Source organism: Haliotis asinina, chromosome 6, assembly GCF_037392515.1.
Source record: "Haliotis asinina isolate JCU_RB_2024 chromosome 6, JCU_Hal_asi_v2, whole genome shotgun sequence".
In the NCBI taxonomy this organism is placed as follows: domain Eukaryota; kingdom Metazoa; phylum Mollusca; class Gastropoda; order Lepetellida; family Haliotidae; genus Haliotis; species Haliotis asinina.
The window spans coordinates 40594373-40619866 of NC_090285.1; the positions used below are offsets into that span (position 1 = coordinate 40594373).

At 38.9% G+C, this 25494-nt stretch overlaps 2 protein-coding genes across 3 annotated transcripts; one reads left to right on the forward strand and one right to left on the reverse strand.

Annotated features, from left to right (window-relative positions):
* Positions 1-6978: 6978 nt before the first annotated feature.
* LOC137287548 (uncharacterized) lies at positions 6979-11727 on the reverse strand. 2 transcript variants are annotated; one of them, XM_067819900.1, is made up of 6 exons: positions 11492-11727; positions 11194-11226; positions 10642-10959; positions 9823-10164; positions 8553-8628; positions 6979-8330 (listed from the first exon to the last, which is right to left on the reverse strand). In XM_067819900.1, the coding sequence occupies exons 1-6, from the start codon at positions 11544-11546 to the stop codon at positions 8123-8125; spliced, it is 1032 nt and encodes a 343-aa protein (XP_067676001.1). In that variant the 5' UTR covers positions 11547-11727; the 3' UTR covers positions 6979-8122. The 2 variants fall into 2 exon arrangements, with proteins under 2 accessions (XP_067676001.1, XP_067676002.1); XM_067819901.1 differs by having other exon boundaries at positions 10717-10959; positions 11492-11622.
* Positions 11728-22690: 10963 nt separating this feature from the next.
* Positions 22691-24249, forward strand: LOC137286901 (serine/threonine-protein kinase pdik1l-A-like). Its single transcript, XM_067818921.1, has one exon. The coding sequence runs from the start codon at positions 22719-22721 to the stop codon at positions 23784-23786; it is 1068 nt and encodes a 355-aa protein (XP_067675022.1). The 5' UTR covers positions 22691-22718; the 3' UTR covers positions 23787-24249.
* The last annotated feature ends 1245 nt before the right edge of the window (positions 24250-25494 follow it).

The window sequence follows — 25494 nt, forward strand, 5'->3', positions numbered from 1 at the left end:
GATATTAATTTTAGTTCGCCGCGTACAGCTTACATTAACATATGTAATACAATGTAGGGTAACACATCTGATCTATTCGGTATGATTTATCGAGCTTCAGAGGGAAAGGAAAGTAAAACCCATTCCGTAATGTGTGAGGAACCCAATCAGTTCGCACAGATACCGTCTAGCTCTTGTGAGTGAGTCAGTTTGGTTTTACGCCGCATTCAGCAATGTTCCAGCAATATCACTGCGGGGGACACCAGACATGGGCTACACACATACCAATTTGTGAATCCAGGCCGAGCCTTCGCCGCTGTGGGCGAATGCTTTAACCACCATGGCCCTTATTCTCGAAACGTACGTGGCCCTAAGAATTCTCAACTTTGAAAAAATACTTCCTACCCTCGTAAAGTGGACACGCCATGTAATAACTAAAATATTGTTCTAGCATGTCTCACAGTATATGAACCGTTATATGTTCTTGTTCAACAAGTCTTTCTGTACCACCAAAGTTCCAACTAAAGCAAGACTAGATTTCCTCACATTTTGAGTTTTCTGTTTCACTTTGGTTCTTTTTTAAATTATGAGGCTTACTCCGAGTTATTCCTTTGAGTCAAATATGTTTTTCAAAGGCTAAGCGTCAGTCTAATTCTGTTCGAGAAACGACATAACTGAGATTGTCAGTTACGAAGTCTATACATACGTATTGAGTACAACAACACGCGGACAATCGATAAACTTTTTCAACCACAGACGAAATAATTGATCTATTTCTATATTTGGGTGTACAACGGAATTTCATTTACTCGTAGGGTTAATTTGTAAATATATTAAAATTGTCATCTTAATAAATATTGAATGCATGGTCATAATTGAAATTGAAGTGGAAATCTGCAGGGTGTGACGAATATGTAGTTTGAGAAATATTTTCACTATTCAAACATCCAAAGGACAACAGCGCCTCGTGGACGACTGGACATACTTTTATCCCTAGTCAGTTTGAAAGGTTGTAGTAAGCCTGAAACGGAAATACAGAGAGTACATGTAAATAGACCATGACTGTCAAAATGTGTTTGCATATGAATACACAATGCCGTTTAGAAAGTAGTCAGAAATAACAGATGTGACAAGATACTTTCACAGTAAGGGTTCTCATTTGCGTATTGGACTCAACTCAAAAAGTACTAAAATCAGTACTTCCTTGAAAAAGTGTAATTCATTTCATCTTACCTCACACATAAATGTACCCCGCTGCTAATGGCAACTCATTTGGTACTTCTTTCTCTCTAATACCGTTGAATCACGCATGATCATGATGCACGGGAATTACCGACAATTTGAGAGTGCAAATCGAGGGAAGGGAGATAACTGTAAATCTGTTAAGTTTTGTTTTTGTTTTTGTTTTTGTTTTTGTTTTTGTTTGGTTTGGTTTGGTTTTTTTGTTTGTTTGTTTGTTTGGTGGCTTTTTTGTTTTGCTTTTTGTCTTTTGGGTTGTTTTGGGTTTATTTGTTTTCGGGTTTTTTTGTTTTTGTTTTTTGGGGTTTTTTTTGGGGGGGGGGTCGTTTTGTTTGTTTGATTGGTTTTGGTTTGGTTTGGTTTTGGGTTTTTTAAGGTTGTTTTTGTTTGTTTGTTTTTGGTTTTGCTCTTTTGTTTTTTTGGGATTTTTTTGTTTTTTGTTTTTTTCTTTTGTTTTGTTGTTGTTTTTGAGGTTTTTGGGGGTTTTTTTTGTTTTTTTTGTTTTGTTTTGTTTGTTTTTGGTTTGTTTGTTTTGTTTTTTTTTGGGGGGGGGGGTGTAGTCTGCAAAATCTGTCTTATGACGATAAGTGTTTAATATCACGCTACACATTTGTCCTGTCAAAACAAGATGTAATATAAGTACGTCAGGACTTCTTTACATGAATTCACTGTTGTTTTCATGTATTACATCGCACAGAGAGAAGTAGGTCTTTCTAACACGTGAACCGAAACCGCTGCACATGACGTCATCAACGTCAAATGTACCTATAGAAAACGATTGCTTTTCGACAACAAACTGATGCCATCATTGAAATCAATGCAAAGCGCGGTCCAGTCACCTCATTAACCCCTCTTTATTTGTATTTTATTAAAGTGATCCTAAAAATAGATGTAATGTCAGAATAATGCGCAGGGTTTCTTTCTTCTTCTTCTTTTGTTTTGTTTTGTATTTTTTTTATTTGTTATTTATTTAATTTTTTTCGCGTTTTGTTTTGGTAACTGTTTCAAACGTCTTTTGAACCGGGATCACTGATACTGTGTACTCTGGAAACGCACAATGCGAGTATATTCCCATTTTTCTAATCTCCTCGAAGATCCAGCTTGGAAGTGGCTACAGCAATGCACAGGTATGTTTATTTTTGCAATGTCCAATATCATGGAGTTAATATGTGTGTACATGTACACTTACACAGAGCCTCAACGAGGAAACACTAGTACTCATGCCTCATATACATACATGCATAAAAGTGTGGGTGTGGTGGATAACTCAGCGCGATCCTTCAGATTTGAAAACAGACAGGTATCGAACTGAACGTACATTGAACACACACCAGGTTTACACCCAGTCTAGCAGAAATCAATAACAATCCAAACACTTTGTGACTGGCCATGGCCGAAATAATCAGTCATGTGGAATGGCCTGAGCGTAATATTTTCAGAAGACTGAAAGAGTATCCTGAGGGATCAGTGAAGAACAGGTGTAATTTGCCTACATGTATGCTAAAGTAATAATTTCCACCACAACACTTAAACCTGTTTTATGATACACGATAAAACTCTTTGGCATATATCTTGAAATATGAGCAAGGTGCTGTTATTGTAATGTTTTCGTCTACACACTACTTTTATGACGTCATAAAGTCTATGATGTATTGCTAGACTTGATGTGTTCACAGGATTTAATAAAACTCAAAAATATGTATACCATGTTCCTGGTAAAATATTCTTATCAGATCGCGTTGATGAATATGTTTTACATCTACTTTTAAATATTATCGATTAAATAGTTATCGATGAAATAAACGATCACTTGCTACATTGCCAAAACTCGTTACATGCATGATACCATTTTTCTTGATCAAGGGTACAGTCTACCCTGCATGCAACCAACAAGTGTTGTCTTAACGGGTCTGCGTTGATGTGAATGAGGTACAATTGCAACACGTTATTGATAATGAAGTAAGACAACTTTGGAAATTTGTCAAACGAAAGGCTCTCTAATTAAGTCTTGTATTAAACACAGTTTTGTAAATCAGTCATTAGCAAAATCCTGGTCGACACCTCATCGGGCAGAGAGGGCAATATTCACGTTTCTAATATAATAAAGTAAAATATTTCATCAATAACAAGGTCTTTGTTATATTATGATGCGACGTTACGACCGATGGAAAGCTTGATTCACCCTTTCATCTAAAATGCCAATCAAAAAGATTCTAATAACTATGCAATTAAAGAATGGTGGCTAACCTTGTCGCAAAATGCGAAATGTATACATTTTAGAGTGTAGCGTAGAGTCACCTTCTGACACATTCCAGCAGTGACTGTTCATAGTGGAGGCTATACCATGAACGTTGGTGTACGCGACTGGGGTCCGACGATAGGCATCAACCAAATTTGTGTTTGTTAATTAAGCCTTGCTGAGGACCCGTTCAAAGCCGATTCGTCTTTACGAGGGAAACGTAATAAGTCGATCTGTGTCATACAACATCCCAGTAAAAATAAAACCGTATGTTATGTGAAACAACCACATATCACGTATTTCCAATACCTGCTGATGATATACCCATAAAATAGAAAATGTTTTATTTACGTTGTCTTTTCTTACGAATAGAACTTTGTTTCTTTATAATTATAAATACATATGTAACATATGAATGACTTTTTCCATAAAATGCTATTCATTTGTAGGTTAATGTGCATGTTACACTCGATGCAATCAAACCTTTTTCCAATATATTGATACACGTTTTCTTTTTCTTAATCCAAACCACCCATAGTTTGTGTTGTACACGCGGACAATTGCAGCCTGGCTATCATATCTTGCGTAACTTCCTGGTATAATGTATTTGTAGGAATTACTGTATCTCCTCAGTCGGGACACACAACTCCCTTGTGGTGCATTCAAGCTTTTAAAATTAAGTGTTTTGTGAAGCTTGTATTTCAGGAGGTCATAGCAGTAGACAATATGAGACGCCTAACGATCCGGGTTAGAATGTATCTTCAGCAGTCCATGCTTTTCGTTAGAGGCAACTAGAGAGATCGGGTGGTCGAACTCGTTGACTTGGTTTATACATGTAATCGTCTCTTAATTGCTTAGGCATATGATGTTAATCATTGGATTGTCTGGTCCTGGCTCGATTATAAGCAGATTGCTGGAATATTGCTAAGAGCCGCTTACTCTGTCACTCAAACTGAGTATCTCTGAGTGCATGGTTAATCCTTAAAACGTAATGGTTTAGGTTACCTGCCTTAGGCATGCCAGAAACCTATGACCATTGGTTCACGTCCCGCTTTCGACGGGTTTAGATCTATCAGCAACACATGGTTTTGACAAACCTGTAAACAACACACTGAGATGACACGCGATTAAATATCTGAGACGCTGACAGTGGTGTAAGCGGTTGTGCACTTTCAATATGGATTTGGTTACGCTTGGCTAAGCCAAGAAACTGGAAATGTTGAATATTTTGTTCAAGATAAGACAAGGTGATAATTTAAAACAATCTTGGTACTCATCAATTAGTGAATCTCCTAAATGTATATTTTATAGGGAGTTTAAAATTTTGTAAATGCCGAAAGATATTTGTGTTGTGATATCAAGGTTTAGATGCAGTAATTTTAATACGTGCGGTTGAATGTGGCTGGTGTAATAGAATTGAATGTTACGGAAGACTTTGCCCTTTTGTAAAACCAGAGGTCACTACTACATAGAAAATTAATATCATGTACCATTTGTTAGTATATAATATGATATACTCAGTACCAAATATAGAACCAGTTACTCATTACTCATTTGTAAATCTTTCACAAAGCAAAAATGAATGTGCTATATACAGTGTTAGTCTTAGATCATGTATAAAAAAGATACACTCCATGGCATAGAGACATTCTTTTTGAACACCCATTGAACACAGTGTCAGTCTGTATTATGTGCGAGGGCCTCTTTACTGAATAAATATTGTCTGTTTGTCTGTCCTGTCCGTCTACATGATTTCGACGCGTTCATGTATAGTCTTTGAAAACAGAAATTGTCACAGAGTGAGTGAGTTAGTTTAGTTTTACACTGCTTTTTACAATATTCCAGCAACATCGGGGCGGGGAACACCAGGCACGGGCTTCATACGTTATACTTATATCGGGAATCGAACCCAAGCTTCGATACGACGAGCAAGCGCCTTGATCACTAGCCTACCCATTGTAGAGAAAAATCACACGTGATACAAGTAAACCGAGTTATAGTAGACCCTTTCGACAAGAGTTGATCATGAGTTGTGGTGAACAGTCTGCTACCACGATTGTTGGACGTGCATAGAGTTGTTCGTTAACATCACTTTAACCATGAAATTGTTTCGTCCGAAAATAGCAAAGATGATCTGGGCGGAGAAAAACATTAAATTACAAAATAGTGAAATAACAACCTGTGACGAATACATGTTTAAGAAATACAGTCCGCTCTACCACCACGCACAGTGTAATAAAGCACACTTTCGCCCCGAACTGTTATAGTCTCGTCCTCATGATTTAACTATAATAGTTCAAGGCGAAAGTGTGCTTTATTACACTCTGGTGGCAGAGACAACTATATTTCTTTCATAAAATGCCAAATTTAATACATTTTAATCATAATTTCGATTAGTCTAAAGCAGAAAACAAACGACATTATCGGTGACCTAAACTAAGAATTCTCTCGAATTCTCTGTTCCTGTGACGTGTCTGCCCCCTACGGTAAGACGAACGTTACCAGAAAAACACCAAATGATTAACAGTTTGGTGACTGTTTACGTTCAGGTTAAATATCGTCTCTAAGGTATTGTAAGCACATCCATGATTAACGTAAACCATATGGGTCAGTATGAACGTCTCCATCCAACCACCAACGTAAGTTTAGATCAGTACATACAGATGAAGCTGACTAGTCAAACGTGTTGTTAGCTGATCAGTGACAGTCCCATTTGTGTTCAAATCCCAAGCGGTGAATCGGAAGTCAAGTCAATGATGGGTGTGTCAGTATGGCAAAGTCAATACGGAGCATGATGTGAGTGTGTCCTGCTGCATCTTTGATCCATGTATGAGCATCTCTGTATTGACAGACTGAACTAGTTACCCTCTAGTAACTCTGTGGCAACTGGTGGTGTTCAAACTCACTCAGTTGCAAAATACTGTAAATAGCAGACCCCTTAGGCTAACAGGAAGAATGTCTATTAGTCACAATGTTTACAGAGAATTTCCCTCTGTTTCCTAATTACAAAAAATGACAGATTATTCCAAACCTTTGTGAAGTACGCGTGAGTTTCGAAAGGTCACACTACTGGTATTTGATACCTACTTCCTTATTTGTTTTTAGAAATGGTATTGTCACGGAACGACAACACATATGCGGGTTTCACATATAGAATTACATATTGCCCTGTTATCGATGTGGCTGTCAACAGTTAACATAGAAACATTGTTGAATTATCATTTGTTATCAAAATGACGTCATAAAGTGGCAGTGTTTATGTTGAATGCAGTGTAGTAGTTTCAGGGTGCCAGTGCATGAAGATGCAGTTACGATGTGCCAACATGTACCTGCTTGGTTACTGTTTGGTTGTATGGCTTGAACGATTTTCCCTGTTTCTCGGACTTATGACGCAGAGGGATGCGTGCTGTGCAGTCTGCATCATGTTATATATGCTGGAAGGTTGCTTACCCTTTAAGAAACGTGCTTGTTCTCTGAGTGTGATACACAGGGCAGTGTCACATGAATACAGTAGAGACACATGAGGCTCATATTCTTGATTTTTAATGCATTTAATGTGAACCTCAGAATAAATGTAATCACACAAGTGTAAACAAGAAACTAATACATTTCATAGCATCGAATTCAAAGATTCTGTTTGGATCACAGTAATAATAGCAATAGAGTATGTTCCAGAAAATGGTGATCACATTAATTTAACCTAGTAAGGTCTTGACCAGATCCTGTATGTCCAGTGGGGATGAACGGGTGTCCGAGAAGCCATGTTACACCCAGCTTGAAGAGCACTCGTTTTCTTTACGAAGCAAGTGCCTTTGCACGATCACTTTACAAAACAAACCAAATACAGCAAACCACCCGTAGTTCAAACTGACGGATACAACGAACTGTGTTGATGGGGTGGGGTCAATTGTGTTGAGGGGGTGGGGGGTGAGTATTGTTTGTTCGTTGTTTTTCTCTCTCTCTCCTGTCAGCTTTTTGTTTTGTTTTTACTTGTTTCTTTTGTTTGTTTTATCCAAGGTTTACATGTCTGTTTACATACATATGACACCAAATCGATCCATACTTCATTACATCCTACAATCCTCCTGTAGGGTGTGTCATGAATGATATACGGTTAGAATTGGTCTTCAACAACTCATGAATGAGTCGTAATGAAATTGGTCACAAACCTGGGTTCGAATACCGGTTTTACCGGTTTACATGATTATAGGTGTATTTTGTCAGATTATATACGTATGTTCATGTAAGTGTTGTATCAGAAATAGGCAATGATGCCTCATACATATCAGAAAACCGCAACAGTAGACATATCATTTTGACCACGCCCGACAATTGGATATGGTAGACATTATACAGAAGGAACTTTGTTACTCAAACCGAGATTCCTCCAACAAGGTTCTTTACTTTCAAGGTAACCCATTAAGATCTGCAGATCCGGATTCGAAGTGGTCTTCAGAAATCCGTGCTTGTCGAAAGAGGTGAATAACGTGGACAGACTTGTTAACTTGGTTGACACATCGTTTCTCAATTGCATATATCGGTGCTCATGCTGTTGATCACTGGTTTCTTTTAAAGACCTCTGCCAAATAGCTTGAATATTGCTGAGTACCAACCAGAGTACTCCTAATCAGAAGGGAATCAAACCTATGTCCACAAATGGATAAACTAAGGGTTACAATAATCACCCATCTCAAAGTTGTAGTAATCCTTCATTCCAAGTCCTGCAGACTGTGTTTCTATTCTCTCGTACAATGTATCAGGTTTTGTCATATTGCCCTGGTATAGCTCTTCATAGATGGAGCCGCCATCTGTCTGTGTTGACACAGACTGTCGACACGGTTCTCTTGATTCATAGTTGGACTGCCTTGATTTCCTGTAAAGACGAAAAAAGCTTCTGTGATACAAATAAATTAATGTCTGGGGTACGCCAACTAAACCTCTCCCTAAACCACAGTAAATTAGGTTGTTCAAACTGATATCAGATCTTACAAATGGTATTCAGATATTTATTAACTGTTATTCATGTTGTTGAACACAACTTGAAACTTGAAAGTGAGTCTGAGATCAAATTAAACCACTCCTGGCAATCCTTTACCTCATCAGCAAAACAACAATCACGACAATGACAGCAACAAGGATCGCCGCTATCACCCATCCGGCAATTAACAAACCTGAAAATGAACACATTCACAATAATGGGTACGTTAGATGTCATTTCTTCGGACTAATGCAGACCACAGCTCCTCGTGTCATTGCGAGGATTAAACGATTTTCTTTTTAAAATATGAAAATTTTGAGATGACCCCGACTTTTAAAGCTTCACAGTACAATATATCTACACAAGGCCGAACATTTCGGTGCACCACACCCGCCTGCTTTGCCGATAGCTACGCTACCGTCACATGCAATCGATTAAAACTTCATCTAAACATAATCATGGGTGACTGGCCTATCGATCACCACTCATGACACCTACTAGTTCTTTATTGTTATTTCTACAAGTAGATTGAAAGCCAATTTTGACTCTCAACTATAGTCCGTTTGCTCCAAGATCGTACCGCCGATTTAGTAATTATAAGGAGTTACAAGTAAAATCGTCAATTTTCACATGTCTGAACTGTTTACCTGTACCAACTCATTGTCTAAGTTTAGCGCATTGATATAAAATAATAAAACAGTTGTTTAACAAATTATCATATAACTGCAATTGTTTTAAGACATTTAGTGACACGGGAGTGTGTACAACAGCCGAGCAAGGGTGACAGTCCCGGGGACAATCACAAAACTTTACTTTGGCGATTCAGAGTCACTGTGGTCACAAACACCACTGTCAACTGTGATCAAAATGGGCTGGACTGTTGCATAGTGTATACCCTCACGTCTTCAGTATGTGGATTCCACATCTCTCACAACTTTGGCTCCACACCTGGCAGAAACCTCCTGTGAAATATTTCCCAGACTCTGGGTTATACGTTTTTGAACATCTGATAGTTTAAATGTCTCGTTTTGTCAACCAACCATCGACCATGTTTCACAATACACCAGATTATCTCGATGGGGTTCAAGTGGCACAATTATGATTACATTTTACCCACATTGTTTAAAGTTTTAAATATGCACATAAATGTTATGGTGCAGTGAATATCCATAGATATGTACAAGTCAGAACTCCAGGAGTATACGGTTATCTATCTTCGAGCATATATGATAATTAACAATGGAAAACTGTTATTGTTGAATTCAAAGAAAGTAATGCATTGGTACGATAATGATTTGTGATAACACATGGTGGCATTTCACATTTTATGGACATATAAGAAACACTTTTACGTCGTATGAGGTACGTTTACCGGGGAGGTACATACCGGACAATGACTTGTGTTCCACTGTTGTGCCTTCAGGCTTATCGTTTTCGGTCGAAGATTGAATGTTTGTGACGGGTGATGGGGTTGGTTGGTTTTCTGACGATGATACTGTCGTCGATTTTGCCAACTCACTTGTTAATGTCGATGTAGCCAAATGTCTAGTTGAACTAGGTGTCGATGTGTAAGAAGAAGTGAAGAAATTAAGTGGCAATAATGTAGTCGTCGATGTTGATGAGGGAATGACAAAAGCGGTTGTCGTTTGTGGTGTCATTGTAGCTAATCGAGACGATAGTGTCGCCGTTGTCGTTGTAGAAAGAGGACATTCGATATATATGTTGGCCTCTGCGAATGGAAGGTATGCTAATAGTTGTTATTTGTGATAACTATATGCAGCAGGGCGCGTCCCAGCACGTTCAGATAAAATATGAGCAAAATGAGAGTCTCAGAAGCCAACTACGCGGCCCGGGACTTGCCTTCTGTTGACAGGGGAGTTTGTAGCAGGTCGTGGAGTCATCCCACAGATGACATCCTTACCTTGTCACTTGCTGACGAACTAAACCTCTTTGGTCATGTGGACAAGGCGTCCGAGTTCGGATCAGAAACTCCGGCTTTCGAATTCCACCTCGGGACTCGAAAATTTAAATTTTAGTTTCACAATTATCAAATCATGTGACTGCGTGCCAGTTACTTTAATTGTGTGCTGATATGTAGAGGTAGAAGCCACAAAATCATTTATCGATCGGTATGTTTACACTTGTTCATTACATTGTTACCCATATTATGGCCTATATGTTTACTTTTGTTAAAGTGAAAACATACCTTCTGTGTGTTTCTCTACCTCTACACAAAACCTGACGTCTGGAGAGTTATAGGCAAAGGTGACCGCACTGGTACCTGAAAACGAAAATATATCTGCCCCGGACAGCCATCCACAGTCTCTCATGGAACCATCGACCAGTGTCAGTGTTCCCCCACAGGCTGCTGCGGTGTTAGTCACGCTGAGTGGAGTAAAATTCACTGACGTTGCAGCACCTGTGATAGTCAGGTAACAGACACACCGCTGTACACCGCCTGCTGGAGATCCGTGTAGGTAGAAGTGATCGTCTGTGGCTGAACCTCCTTTACACATCTCTACAACTGCAACATTTGCTGATATCACATATACGTTTGGTGTATGTTATGGTTGTACTTATACCGAAATGAGACGATAATGCCCAAGGGCCATTTAATAAACACAATATTCGATTTTCATCACATTTTAATGTGCGCTTATGTTACAAATGAGTATCATGATAATTATGATATTTACATGTTGAGTCATCAGACATGTACCGTAGGTATGTGTATAAGATCCCATATTTATATTACTACCTTTCAATGCTGAATTTCCTCCACATGCTATGCCTACAATAAACAAGACACCATACTTACACGTATTTTATAAACACAAACAGGGAAAAATCATGACCGTCGCATCATGTACATATACAACATCCATATACCAAGGCAAATATTTGTCATTAACGTCAAGAAGAAACAAACAAACAATATAGTCCATTATTCTCACTGCTTGAACCGCAGGTCATTATGCTTCTTTACTTATGCAAATTATGAACAGAAGTATGTCAATAGTACCTGATATCATAACAGTAACGAAGGAATGACTTACCGTCTTTGGTGAAACTAAGATTAAACAAACACACCAAGACGATTCGAGACGCCATGATTGATAATAGTTCGTGTTCCACTTAAAGATGATTACAGCAGTGTGACACACAGCTTCTCTATATTATACTTCCTGGTAGATGTGTCTTTGTAAAACGCTTTTGCATAAGTAGTCACCCGTGAACAGGTTAGTCAGGTTTAACATTATCATCTCCATACGTACGTATCGTCGACGTAAATGAGTAGAGATCACAGTGCGCAAAATGTCCAGGTTTTAATGTGCATGGGGTTCTAGTCTCATATTGCAGTAACATCTGTAGACTGACGTTAGATCCAAATATTGTGTGTTTACACTTAATGATTATCCTCATCTTGCATCTAATTCTGGCATAATTTGTCTTTTGTGATTTAACTATGTTTAACAATCAATACGATTTAATTTGTGACAGAGTAAGTACAATGTCAGTACACAATGCAGTGGCAGTGCTAGAAATTACAGTGGCTGTGTTAGATAAAATAGACGTGATAATAGAAACAATGTCGGTGATAATAATCAACTGGCTGAACATAAAGGTGAAAATGATGTCGACACAAGTGCCGATCTTTATGTAATTGGAAACGACATATATGTATAGATGTATGGAATACATAGTTTGATCCACTCCCACCAAATAAACTGTACAACTGACATTGCGGATAAAAGTCGGATAGGGTCACTTTCCACCATTGATTATTGTGCATAATTTAATAGATCAAAGGAACGTGTCTGTTTGATAGGTGATAGCCAGCCTGAACAATTTTACCTAGATATTAATGTATACAAAAATATAGAAATGGATATAGCTATATTCCCAAGCTGGAGTCTAAGTCTGTTTATGATAAAAATAATTATCAAGGACAGTTTTCATACATTCAGAGAGTCCAGGGGATGGATTGATTCAGTTCTGTTGCAGTATGTATATTAACTATTTCATTATTTTTTCAACAATGCGTGTACAATGTCATTTATCTCACCTCACACATAAACGTTGCTTTCTGATTGGCTCAGCGCTCTTTCTGCTTTATTGAATGTACCCCGCTGACAAGCGAGTAACATTTCCTACCTACCTACACACACACACACACACACACACACACACACACACACACACACACACACACACACACACACACACACTCACACTCACACTCACTCACACACACTCACACACTCACACACACTCACACACACTCACACACACACACTCACAGGCATGCGGGACTCGTTTGGTACTTCATGGTAGTAATTTCCCATCTCGAATAACATTGATTCACGTTTGAAATTACCGATACAAATCGATGGAAGGGAGGTAACTCTAAATCTGTTTTTCTTGTTTTCTGCAAAACCTAGCGATGGCTACATAACATTTTGTACCTGTGCTTCAAACAATTCAAAATTGACATTGAGGTATTTGGTAAGATAAATACGTTCGGACTCAGGGAACATAAAACAAACATCGATGGTACAACATTCCATATTGAACTCGTGACCAGTGAACAACTTATACTGAATGGGGTTATTAACAGAAACTTCAAAATGTCCTTGTGAACTCCAGTAACGATAGGGGTGGTGGGGTAGCCCAGTGGTTAAAGCGTTTACTTGTCATGCCCAATGCCCGTGTTCGATTCCCCACACGGGTACAATGTGGGAAGCCCATTTGTGGGAAGCCCACCGCTAAAAGCAGCGTAAAACAATATTCACTGACGCTAGTCGGTGTATTTGTAAGAAACTAATTCACGTTATCGTCAACATTTACATCCATCTTTGGACCAACTTATCACGTAAGTATTGGGATTTTACGTCCCTTTGATTTTCCATTCGTTCTATTCTACATTGGTGACTGTAAACATCCACAACAAACTGCATTCGTTCGCTCTATGACTGTACTGTATGTATACTAAAGACCGTTATATGACTCTCGCTAAAACGTTAGTTGATCAAGATATGTGTAGTATCCATGTGCACTAATTATCTAAATTACACTTCGGAAATAAAAAATAATGCAATTCCCTGTTTTGTCTATAACAATATGTTCCTGTATTTAGTGAACAAATGACAGGGCTTTACGTGTCTTAGTGAGGTGTGTCCACAGTTTTGTATACATGATCACAATGCCCATAAGACGGTCGGAATTTAACAATCGATTTTTCTTTCGGTGCTCACTTCTCGTGATTTTTTAATACTGGTTTCCCTTTTGACTCCTGGAGCTGTAAATGCCGCCTAACTAACTGATGCTATACAGTTGACTTGGGTTGATATGTTTTAACTATTTCGGCATGTGTGGAATGTATGTAATTCGCGTATTGTGCTTTTTAACTGAATAATTATTTCTCGAGACATTAAAACATAGTCCTTCTGCTTTCTTAACGTCACCGCATCAAACATTACTATGAATTACTTGACAATGTGTACATTCCGGGCAGTCATACTGAATAATTTGCTAATACGACCACATGTAATTCTGTTCTCTGCACTCTCTTGGGTGACACAGCACGAAGTTATGAACTATAGGTATAGCCAACCTTGAAGCTTTAAACTGTATTTGGGTAAAGCAAACGTAAATGCTGTAAGTGGCATACACGCCTCCTGCTGAAAGGGTACACCATTCACATTCTGAAAGAGGGTATGTGAGTGTTTGAGCTTAGTTTTAAACCCGTTTTAAGCAATATTCCACCAAAATTACCGCTGGGGACACCAGTAAGGAAAAAATGTCCGCAGGTAATACTGCATCTTCTAATTTTTGTCTGCCCTACAACTTTGTGACTCACTTACTTTGGGATCCGATTTTAATGTAAACATGTATCAAAGCGGCATCAAGGCCGGCATCATTTCAGAACGTTACCACATTTGGATGCCAGAATCACAATGCGGACCATAACCACCATTGGTACAATACACCTCGCATATATCTACGTAATAGTGCGATTATGAGAGCTAGTCATAGCATGTTGCTGCTGTTATATGCTGCATGGTCTTGGAAAGGCTATATAAACATGGTAGAAGCCCCGTGGAGATCCTAGTAACTAACTCGCAGTAAAATATGCAGTTAATAAGCATTAATTTAACAGCCACATTGCATGTGACATTTGACTGGTGATCTTTTGTATGGGGACAAATATTTAATACGGAACACAGAATTAGTCAGTGGTAAACAAGGATATATCTGTGTAAATAACAGGACAATAACGTTTGACAAACATATATTTGTACACTTCACACGATTTATAAGCTGACAAACCAGATTAAGAAGAAAGGAAGTTTGCTTTTGTGTATGTGGCTTGTAAGTCTCTTTTTCCGGGACTAAGGCTGGTTCCGGGCCCCTTTGCGTGCTCCAGTTTGCGATAGGACAGGACCCCGCGTACTTCCGGTACAAGATTTCCGGTGACAAGCCAACCTGGTTCCCGGGGTCTGCTGCGCTAACGCTTCCACACTCACACTGTTTCAACGCTAGCTTGTGCGTTGATATTTCGTGTCAGCTCGCTATTGTCACGAAATCGTACTCATAAAACATGGATCTGAACGACCACATTTATTGAATATACATATAGTTAGCATCTTTATTTTAGCAAATTCGAGGACGAAAATATCGCCAAGTGTGTCCTGTTTCTTCCATCGATATATAATATGTGTGGTGAATTGATTTTTTTATCGTCTAGTAAAATAACTAGGGAAAGCGCTTAGATCCATATGAATTATGTTTCTCACAGGGTTTGTCATTCTGGTATTTAGTTTGTGTATGTTTGTCAGTATGAAAATCCATTTATTATCTATTATCTAATGTATTTCAAATGCGTAGTGGGGAGATAATTGATAAGGTTCAGTCCACTGGGATTTTTATTTTCGGTGTGCTTTAAAATTGTCAGCTCTCAGTCATATAATACAGAAAAATAAACTGACATGCAAAAGAAAGTTTTCAAGAGGCCATTATCACTGACCCAGAGTACTTAGACACACAAACATAATGCAGTGATTTATTTATATGATATATTTATATCCATATCGTCCTTTTGGGGGGACGGGTACTTCAGAAAAGATTATCTCTCCTATTGTTGAAGATAGAAACCTGAAGTATAGACGTGAATGAAGATAAGTAAATTGTTTAGCGCTCGAACCATTCATATCACTTGTAGAGTTTAAGGTCTTTAAGCATGGCCACTTCCAGTGGCAAGGCAGGTTCCCTGACAATTCGGCGAAGTGTCACGTGCGATGTTTTTTATTGGTCCCTATTTTAACTATGTAAGCTCATTAGAAAGTGTTTGAAACTTTCGTTCTTCAAATATAAAAATAACATCAAAATGGTTTGATTTTTTTTTCATACTCAGTTTTCCACTGAAGTGCCGTACACAAAATGGGACAATATGCAGATATATAATATATTAGGCGGTGTGAGATCAATCTCTTAAATGTAAGAATTGACTCCTTTCAATTTGAAAGTTTCATAGAATACAACTAAACAGGCTTTATACAGCTATGTGTGTTAAGAAAATTGAAACCTGAATATTTCATGTGATTTTCCGTATCCAGTGACGCCAATGATCCGATGTGTCATCAACTTTACGGTAGCGCAGATGTTACCACACCATGACTGTGTTTAAACTTTATAGGATCTTTGCAAAATGGAAAATTAGATATGGACATATTACACTGAAATGAAATATGTCAAATCAATAAAAATAATAACTACATTCTTCTTTATTATTAAGTAGTTTTGAAAGCACATTTTATGTTAAAATACATGGTTGAATTAATCACTCACGTGTTGCAAATATATTAGATATATTTATTTAAAAATATAGAATGTGGTTACTGGTTACATTTTCTGGTTACTATTACTGGAAGTTCAGCTTATATCCAGCATACAACATGTACAGGAGACATTGGGACCAAAACACCGAGTAATACGTCATTAATATATGTTAAAATAAAGATGCTAACTAAATTCAGTCAATGCGGCCGCTCCGATCCATGTTTCGTGTGTACGATTTCGTGATAATAGCAATCTGACATATATCATCGAGTAGATCAATGCTGAAAATGGGATGTGTGTGATTTCACCAATCTAACGACGACTTTCATGTCTCGAAGGTGCTTAAATAACGTTTATGTACGCTAAGAGTAATGATAGGTGTTGTTCTGGTGACGTATACTTTGTCATAGTATCGATGAAGAAGCTTTGAAAAAAATATAACCACCTGTTCTCTGAAATTCGTATGGTAAATATATAACGTATCCCCAAGCAGTTGGCCGCCACTTGGCAGTGACTGCAAGAGGTTAAGTGTTGTTTACACAACAGAACCCATGACCCAGGTGGATGACAAGTGTATATGCAAGAACCAGATCTGTTTCCAAATTGCGTGACTGCTAAATATGACTATTACTAAACGAAGCGTATAACCATGATTGGCTGTCACAGCTGTCAACACTAGTAATAGCTGGCTAATTTGGGGGCAGTTAGATCGGAAATGTGATAGCCTGAAAGCAATATTTGTTCCTGACTATCATCTGAGTGAGTGAGTGAGTTTAGTTTTACGCCAACCTCAGCGACATTTAGCATCGCTATGGGTTATATTCAGCAGATAATCTTCAGCAAATCTCAGTAAAGTTTCTCTCTCCTAATCTGTACACCATCCTAAAATGACACTAAAAATATGGAAATATATTTTTAATCATCCATTTCAATTTATTGTCACTGTGTACTTTGTTGTGGAATCCTTATTTACAAACTTCCACAATACTGGACTTCATGAACTGCCAGCGTTTATGTTCAGGTATATAACACCACCATAACACAAAGAATATCCAAGATACAGTCTTCATCTGTACACAACCATCATCCAGAAACAGGAAAATCTCTCAACAGAGGATCCACATTGACCAAAACAATTAACTAGGTTTCCTCAGAGATAATTATTAATGGACATAAGGTGCACAGAATATCTCAAAAGTTACAAGTATTTTGTCAATATAATTACAAGTGGACATCATTGCTTCTTAAACAATGCCAAGTTATTACTCTGCCATGACATGTCTATGGTGTCATTTGGGTATTCGTTAAGAAATACAATAATTATTTCATTTAATTCCCTCCAATATTCCAGAAAGTCACTATTCTTCTCGCATAGTTTTCGTCTCGACCCACATCTCTATATAGAAATCCCAAAATATTTAAGGCATGGTTTTATAGACACTCATTTGAAATGCTTTTCATATTTCGGAATATTGCGTGATAGGCATTTGCTTACACTGTCCCTTGATTAAAAAATATTACTCCTAAAATATTTTGCGTTATTAACCCATAGTGTACTGCACAGTAGCCCTTCAGATTGTGCTTTTGAAACTTGACATCATAAAATGTGTGACAAATTTACGAATATGTAAGATCGAAGGCAACCATAGCCATCACATTGTTCTTTAATGTTTTGCCAGTTTGGTGGTCCCTAACCGAAATTATATCGCTGTCAGATTTGTTTACATTTTGTCACGGTGTTCTCGCCTGTCTCGATTCAGCTTTATGGTCTACCAAATCAATGCCGTTAAGCAAAAACAATTTTGTAGTTACAAAAATATCCGTGTTTATAATACTTGCGAAGCCTTAAACTGTTCGTTGTCGTCTACTTGGTAATGATTTTGCACATGTGCGAAAGTGTGGAAATTCATGCAAGTTTTCAACTTCGAGCAGACGCAAGTTTCGAGAACGTTGGTGCCGACAATTAACTGACCGTGAGGTCTATCGCATTAGTTGATCCACCTCAATTTTTTTGTCTTCACCAAAATGGTTTTGTTGAAGGTACTGATCAATTCGCAGCAATGTATAACAGATATTGCGAGTGTGCATAATTCGAAGCACATCGTTTCGGAGGTTTCGTTTGACCCCGGAAATAAGTCTGCCAAATCCACAATGCCCGCCCGGCCTGCTGATTGGCCGAAATCGACGCATGCGCCAGGTTTGACAGACTGGATCGGTCTATTGGGAACCGATGACATGTCAACCAAGTCAGGGAGCCACGGAGCGACTGACCACCCAATCCCGTTAGTCGCCTCTTACGACAAGCAGATTCGCCTTAAGCTTTTATGGCAAGCATGGGTTGCTGAAGGCCTATTCTACCACGAACCTTCCTGGGTCTAACTATCAACTGACAACCATGAGACAATTCGAAAAGTATGAAACGGTCTTTTTTCCTCACCAGAAGTACAAAGGACTCGCAAAAGTGCCGTGACCTACTAACGAGCTCATAGTATATTCCTACCATAGCAATTAACGCACGCGGGATAGGATTGCATAATCCTTTGGCCCATAATAAAACTCAAGGGCAATAATGAACCCTTAACAGTCACAGCCACCTGTGTCTGGGTACACCAGGGTTGAGGATTGACGGCATTATAACGGATCAGGTAGTACTGCATAGCTGATCACGATAACATCAACGGGCTCATCCCTGTCAGCACAGTTCAGCATCTGACAATAAGGAAATATGTGCGATCCTATCAAATGTTAAGGAACACTGCGAGCAGCATTTTCCTCGTAGCTTCACCATGGGAATCCTATATATAAACGAGAACGCGACAATGGGAATTCTACATCCTTGTCGTAGTGAGTTTAAACACGTTCAAAGTGACACTTTTAGATGCACAGATACTTGCCTCTATATATAATGTAGGAAAGAATGAATCTGCCTGTTTGTTTGTTTGTTTTCACGTGATGCATGCGCATAAAACTACACATATACAAGATGCATTAAATTCCAGAGTATGCGTCGTGACATTTGCGTCCTAGAATTCAACTGCATTATTATATTATCTATATACAATCGGTGAACATTCCTTCAAATGTCACCTCATCTCAGCCACAAGTAGTCTTGTGAAGCTATATCGATTGCAATGAAAATGCAACTTAACAGATACAACGTATGACAACCAGGAAGACGACAGTGTGGATAATTATGTTAAAGGTCACATGCAACGTAAAATACAACTTTGCAGATTCTGATACCTTTCGGTATGCATTTTCCGAAACAAATCATCACAAATGCATATTCAACCTATAAAGTTGACAAAAACGATGAAAAAAGCCCGCGAAATCGGAGTTCAAACGATTCACTAAATTTCCCCCAGCGCTCATTATGTAATTACTTTTGATACTTGAACACATGACATGTTTTTCTGTCTGTGGGCTGCAAACAAACGTGTACATCCGTTTTTCTCGGATGAGTGGATCTGACGGAAACTGGTGCAAACTTCAGTTTCAAGTCCCGCTTTGTACTTGGACGAATGTAGCTGCAGTCGAGCAGTAGTTCACCATCTCTACAGAGATGATTTTTGATTGAATCGAACGCAAATTCAGAGAACATGTATCTACAAAACCCAACATCTCTATATACATTCTTTATAGATAACAACTTCTTCTAGTGCATATGATTTTGTTTGACAACGATATATGAATCCATACTGAAACGACGCAGCAAGTACAATAAAAGAAGGTGTTACCTATAAAGAATCTTACTTTCTTGTGACTCGCCATACTTCTAATATGCTCATCAAACAGATCATTTTTCTGTACACACAATGAGCCCTCAGCGTATCAGCAAATGAACCAGCCAATCGGAAGCCAAACTAAAAGTGCTTTATGGTTCAACTTCTTTATTATACAAGGTCACAATCGGAAGCCGTCGTTACACTTGAGTGCACCCCCACCCGCTATGACTAGATTCGGTCTCCCGAAGGCTTGTTTCGCGGGAAGTAAGCCCAAGTACAAAATATTGCACTTTTGAATCGCGATTGTACGCTTTTAATTTTGTTTATTTATTTTTTACAAGCAGCAATGAATATTACATGTCATGAATAACTGATAATTGTATTTTAAGTATGTTTGATTTTTGGGTTGCATGTGACCTTTAAGAAACCGCAGTCCGCTCATGACAACCTGTACTCTCCGTTATAGAACGATGCCACGTATTTATTTCACTAGAACTGTCAGAAATACATCCATGGAAGCAAATAAGGAACACGTGAAAGTACAGGCGTTCCTTTATTCTTTTCCAGGTTTCTTCACAAGGTATATACTGCACTTTAGATGAAACTTTGGAAATAAATAAAGGTCGGAACACTTATACTTTTATGCGTCCCTTTATTTGTTTCCATGAGTATACTTAGCAACCAAGAAGCAACTGGTTTCCATGGGTCTACTTAGCAACCAAGAAGCAACTGGTTTCCATGAGTCTACTTAGCAACCAAGAAGCAACTGGTTTCCATGAGTATACTTAGCAACCAAGAAGCAACTGGTTTCCATGAGTATACTTAGCAACCAAGAAGCAACTGGTTTCCATGAGTCTACTTAGCAACCAAGAAGCAACTGTATGGATTCGCCACTATTCACCTGACGAAAGGGCAGGGAAAAGCCCAGAAACGTTGTGTATACAATAAAGAAGAAGGTGCCATCCATGAACTTTTGTCTCATACGCCATAATTGTACATTCAGTTGATGACTTGCAACTGAACGAATGGGAGTCTGTTATGCGTCACATGCTCGTTCCAAAAAAGGTTAACGTCACTATTAACGTCATTATTCACACGACTCACACTCGCATCGTCTTATTTACGTCCTCATTCTCAAGACGTCACGCACATACCGTCACCAACCACCAACAACTACTAAGTCACACACACAATAAATGCGACACGCACAGTTTGTTACACTAACCATGTCATACACACGTCCTGACATTAATTATTCTAGTCACAAGTCCTTACACTAACTGCGGTCAACACCCTTCGTCACACTAACAACGTCAAACATTCTTTGTTACATACGTTGTTACGCTATGCCAAACACACGCTTTTACACTGACTACATCATGCACGCATACGTACGCTAACAACTTCATAAATATGTTGTTACACTATGTCATACACACGCACTTACACCAACCACGTCATACACAGGTCAACACGTTAACAACCCCCTACAGACGTTGTTACACAATATCATACATACGTCTTTAAATCGACTACGTCATACACACGTCCAAGCACTAAATACGCTATATATGCGTTGTTACACTATGTCATACACACGTCCTTACACCTACTACGTTATGCACACGTTCGAACTCTATGTCATTCGCTCGTCCTTGCTTAAAGGTGTCATCCACACGTCCTTCTACTGTTCATGCACACCGCTACAAAGCCACACATGTTGTCTTCCACACACTCACCCTCTCCCATACGCATGTCCTTACACCATGGCACGCGCACGCATACACAAGGGACATACTTCCGACCCGGGACACTTTCGGGTGTCCTCCAACGTACAAGAAAATATTCGCTGGCCATTAGTCACTTACACTGGCATCTTTCCCCATGTATAATACGGACACTAGGTTTCTTAACTTCAAAGGAATTTGCTTTGGTTACACAGTAAGCACACAATTTATTATACATTTAACCTTACCAAACACATGACATACTTCCTGGGCTGTTGTAGCCAAGCTGTTGCCAAATCGATTACCTTCGATATATTCATACCTCCAAAATATATCACGTGACTGCACGTTTGGCCCAGCTTAATGGTCCAGTCTGACTACACTGCACGTGTAGTAACGTGTAGTATTATCCTAAACTTTCCGTGACTGCAATCCGAATTAATAATGATTACATTTCCTAAGTAGGCCACTTTGTGTTGCGTTTATGCTGTCACAACCAGTGAATGTATTTATAATAGTTCATTTCCTGCATCAGAAACTCGCAATCGTTAAAACTCAGACATACTGCCATGCCCTATTGTTAAACGGCGTCTTTATATGTTCAAAATCTTGATGATTAGCTTAATAAAACGTATTTGCTCTGAATGATCATGCCTGGGAAGGATGTATTGCCTGAGCCAGTTGTGTCACGTGTGTCTCACAAAGGTTCAAACGGAATGTTTGTTTGAACATCCTATAAGATCAAGACAAAATTTTGTGTTTTTTTTTTACTTGAGTATCCAAATTGCACGACACGTCGAGACATGTAGCGCAGGGTTACGTCCCTTGGTTGTTTGTGAATCCCCTTGACATTTTTTCAGGAAGAGGTCTTCTCTGCATCCTGTGTGTAACAAAAGTGGTTAAAATCTGCACCGTTAGAAATTCGAGGTGTTGGCAGGTCATGTTGTATCTGATATACTGTTCAAATTACGGTCATATCCGTTCGCCGACTCATGTCAGTTAAACGCGTTTCCGAACTGCTGTGCGTGTACCCGAACACAGCATTGTTAACTGACAGCCAGTCGAAGTGCGTGAAACAAAACACAGGCTTGGGGCAACAATGTGACTACAACAGAGAGCTTATATGGACTTGTGTTAATATGGGGAATACTGCCACAAGGATAAAAGGATATCGTCTTTCCACGAGACTAGGAGGTGGGTGCTTTGGTGTTGTTTATAAAATGAAAAGCAAGACCGATGCCAAAGTATACGCACTTAAAGAAATTTACAGAGGCAAAAGTCCCAACGGATTGGCCTCACTTCACAGGGAGGTTGACATCCACGAGCAGCTACCATATCACAGAAACATCGTAAGGTTCATTGAATGTTTCAAACAGGAGTTCAAACTTTATATCGTGCTGGAATTTTGTTCTCTGGGAACGCTAAACGACTATATCATTACGAACGATGTGTCTGATAAGACACTCCTTTATATCATGTTTGACACTGCAAGAGGCTTACAACATATCCACAGACACAACATAGTTCATCGTGACATTAAACCAGATAACGTTTTACTATCAGCTGGCAAGTTTGGAATTCCAACGTGCAAGATCTGTGACTTCGGTTTAGCCAGATATTGTGATAAGGGTGGAGTAGTAGGACAACAGTGTGACGATGACCCACCAGCATCGGATGACGGACCAATGATGTACATGGCTCCAGAAATCACCTCTGGGTTATATACTGTAGCTTGTGATGTCTTCTCATTGGGCATGTTGTATTTCGTAATGTACTCGCTTCACGTGACTGAGTTTAAAGGTCGGAAAGTCCTCGAACCTCACGCTCACGGATATCCTATGTTTACAGCCCCAGACAGCGTTGTTGAAACTGAGATCGAGCGATATGTACGAGGTCAGCTTAACCGGGATTTGATTATTGCAATGTTGAGGAAGAAGCCAAGCGATCGGTGCACCATTACCGATGTGTTAGAGAGGCTGTATGCAATATTTGCAGGTGCGATATCGACTGACAAAGATGCTAGCACCACGTGGCGTGTTTCAAATGGACATATCGAGTAGGCTGTGTCACGTATTATATGGACACAATATGAGATACAAACGCAGCGTTACGCAGGGTTTTACAAGAGAATTATTTAATGATCTCTCAACCATGTAACCTATGTTTTAATTTTAATGGGACTTCTGTGAGCTTACGAATGCAAAGATGTTACATAACTGCGGTGTATTTGTCATGAGTGTAAGTACATTTCATATGGTCAGCCTGGAGTATATGGTTGTGTAGATTTGTCTTACGGCGTATGAATGGGTTTATGGCTGAAAGCCATATAGCTGTAATACTGCTTAGAGCGGCGTAAAGCTCACTCACATATGGGTGAATGTGTTTCTCGTATGTACTTACGCTATTAGGATATTATTCACTGGATGTAATATCCGCTTTAACTAAAGTGCCCTTTAACTTTTGTGAATGTTGTTTCAATGTGTCATTTTCTTTCCATGAAATAACATACATAGTATGTGGTTTTGTTTTGTTTTTGTTTTGTTTTTTGTTTTTTGTTTACATAACAATACAGTCAAAACTGACTTTCAAAAGAAATTTTACCGTGGCTTTAAATCAAACTGATTTTAAAATCCTAAAAGTTAGATGAAACACGTAAATTGTATTAAAAAGATGAAATCATAGACTCTCATACAGCCACCAATATTGGCGTGGCATTTGCCCGAATTGTACTGCGGCCTCAAGAGCAAATATCTCAACTTTATGTGCCACGTCAAATTAATAGCATGTATGACACACGGAGAAAGTCAACATATGGCCGTTCGGTTTCCACTTCGACAATAAACAAGTTGTTTTCCATCAGCTCTAAATATGCAGAACCGGCCTTCATCAGTAAAGACTATCTTCAAGCACAGGCACACTGTAGCGCAAATGGGGTTGCACAGCATAGGGAATATGATCAGTCTTCTTCTAGGTCGGCAACGTACTTCCCTCGCTTCGGTTCGAAAAACATTTTTCATGTCAAAATAAAATATCGCCACCATCAAAAGCTCACTCCATTTTCCTCACTTGCTGGTGCTCTCAGATTTCCAACCCCATATCTAAAAATTACTCATGTGAAATAGGTTTTATTGAGTATTTTAAGTGCCACTCGTTGTATATCAGACCGTTCTTCGCCTCCATTCCCCCTGCCTGTTTCCGGTTCTAGGCAGTCGCGTCGATGGCAGCGACGTACAGTGCGGGTCTCATCTCTGTCAATGTCGACGATGTGGCGCTGTCAACAAAATGTCTGGATGGATGGTTCCAAATGGCATCTTACCATGGTCGTTGAATTTCAATTGTTTCAGTGTGCGTGTCTCAGTATCATCTATATACAAACACGTATCTGGTTACAAACACGAGATGCATCATTGGACCCAGCACTTCTAACCCCGAACCCTCAAAGAGACATTCATGCATCCATAGTGCATATCCCGATGACTTTGGTTCCAAATGATGTACTCAATCACATGAGATTCACGGCTTTCCAACACTTCTGAGATTCTTCATAATATATCAGCTGTATCATATTAGACCAATATAATCAATTTATCAGTTTATCACATTTATTTTAGGGGCATCATATTATTCGAATTTTACATAAGAAAACTTATAAGTTGGTATCATCATCTGTATGTATGCACGTAATTAGGAAACAATGTAGTTACTGTAACTTCAACCACGTCGATGTTCATCCAGCCCCATACGCTATCGCGTAATAATTCGTATGTG

Excerpts from the sequence above, each read along its gene's own strand:
- LOC137286901 (XM_067818921.1), top strand. The coding sequence starts at position 22,719 with ATGTCAGTTAAACGCGTTTCCGAACTGCTGTGCGTGTACCCGAACACA.
- LOC137287548 (XM_067819900.1), bottom strand. The coding sequence starts at position 11,546 with ATGGCGTCTCGAATCGTCTTGGTGTGTTTGTTTAATCTTAGTTTCACC. Across the intron at positions 11,227-11,491 it reads TCTTAGTTTCACCAAAGACG|GCATAGCATGTGGAGGAAAT; the intron begins GTAAGTCATTCC and ends TGTTTATTGTAG. Across the intron at positions 10,165-10,641 it reads GGTAGAGAAACACACAGAAG|AGGCCAACATATATATCGAA; the intron begins GTATGTTTTCAC and ends TTCCATTCGCAG.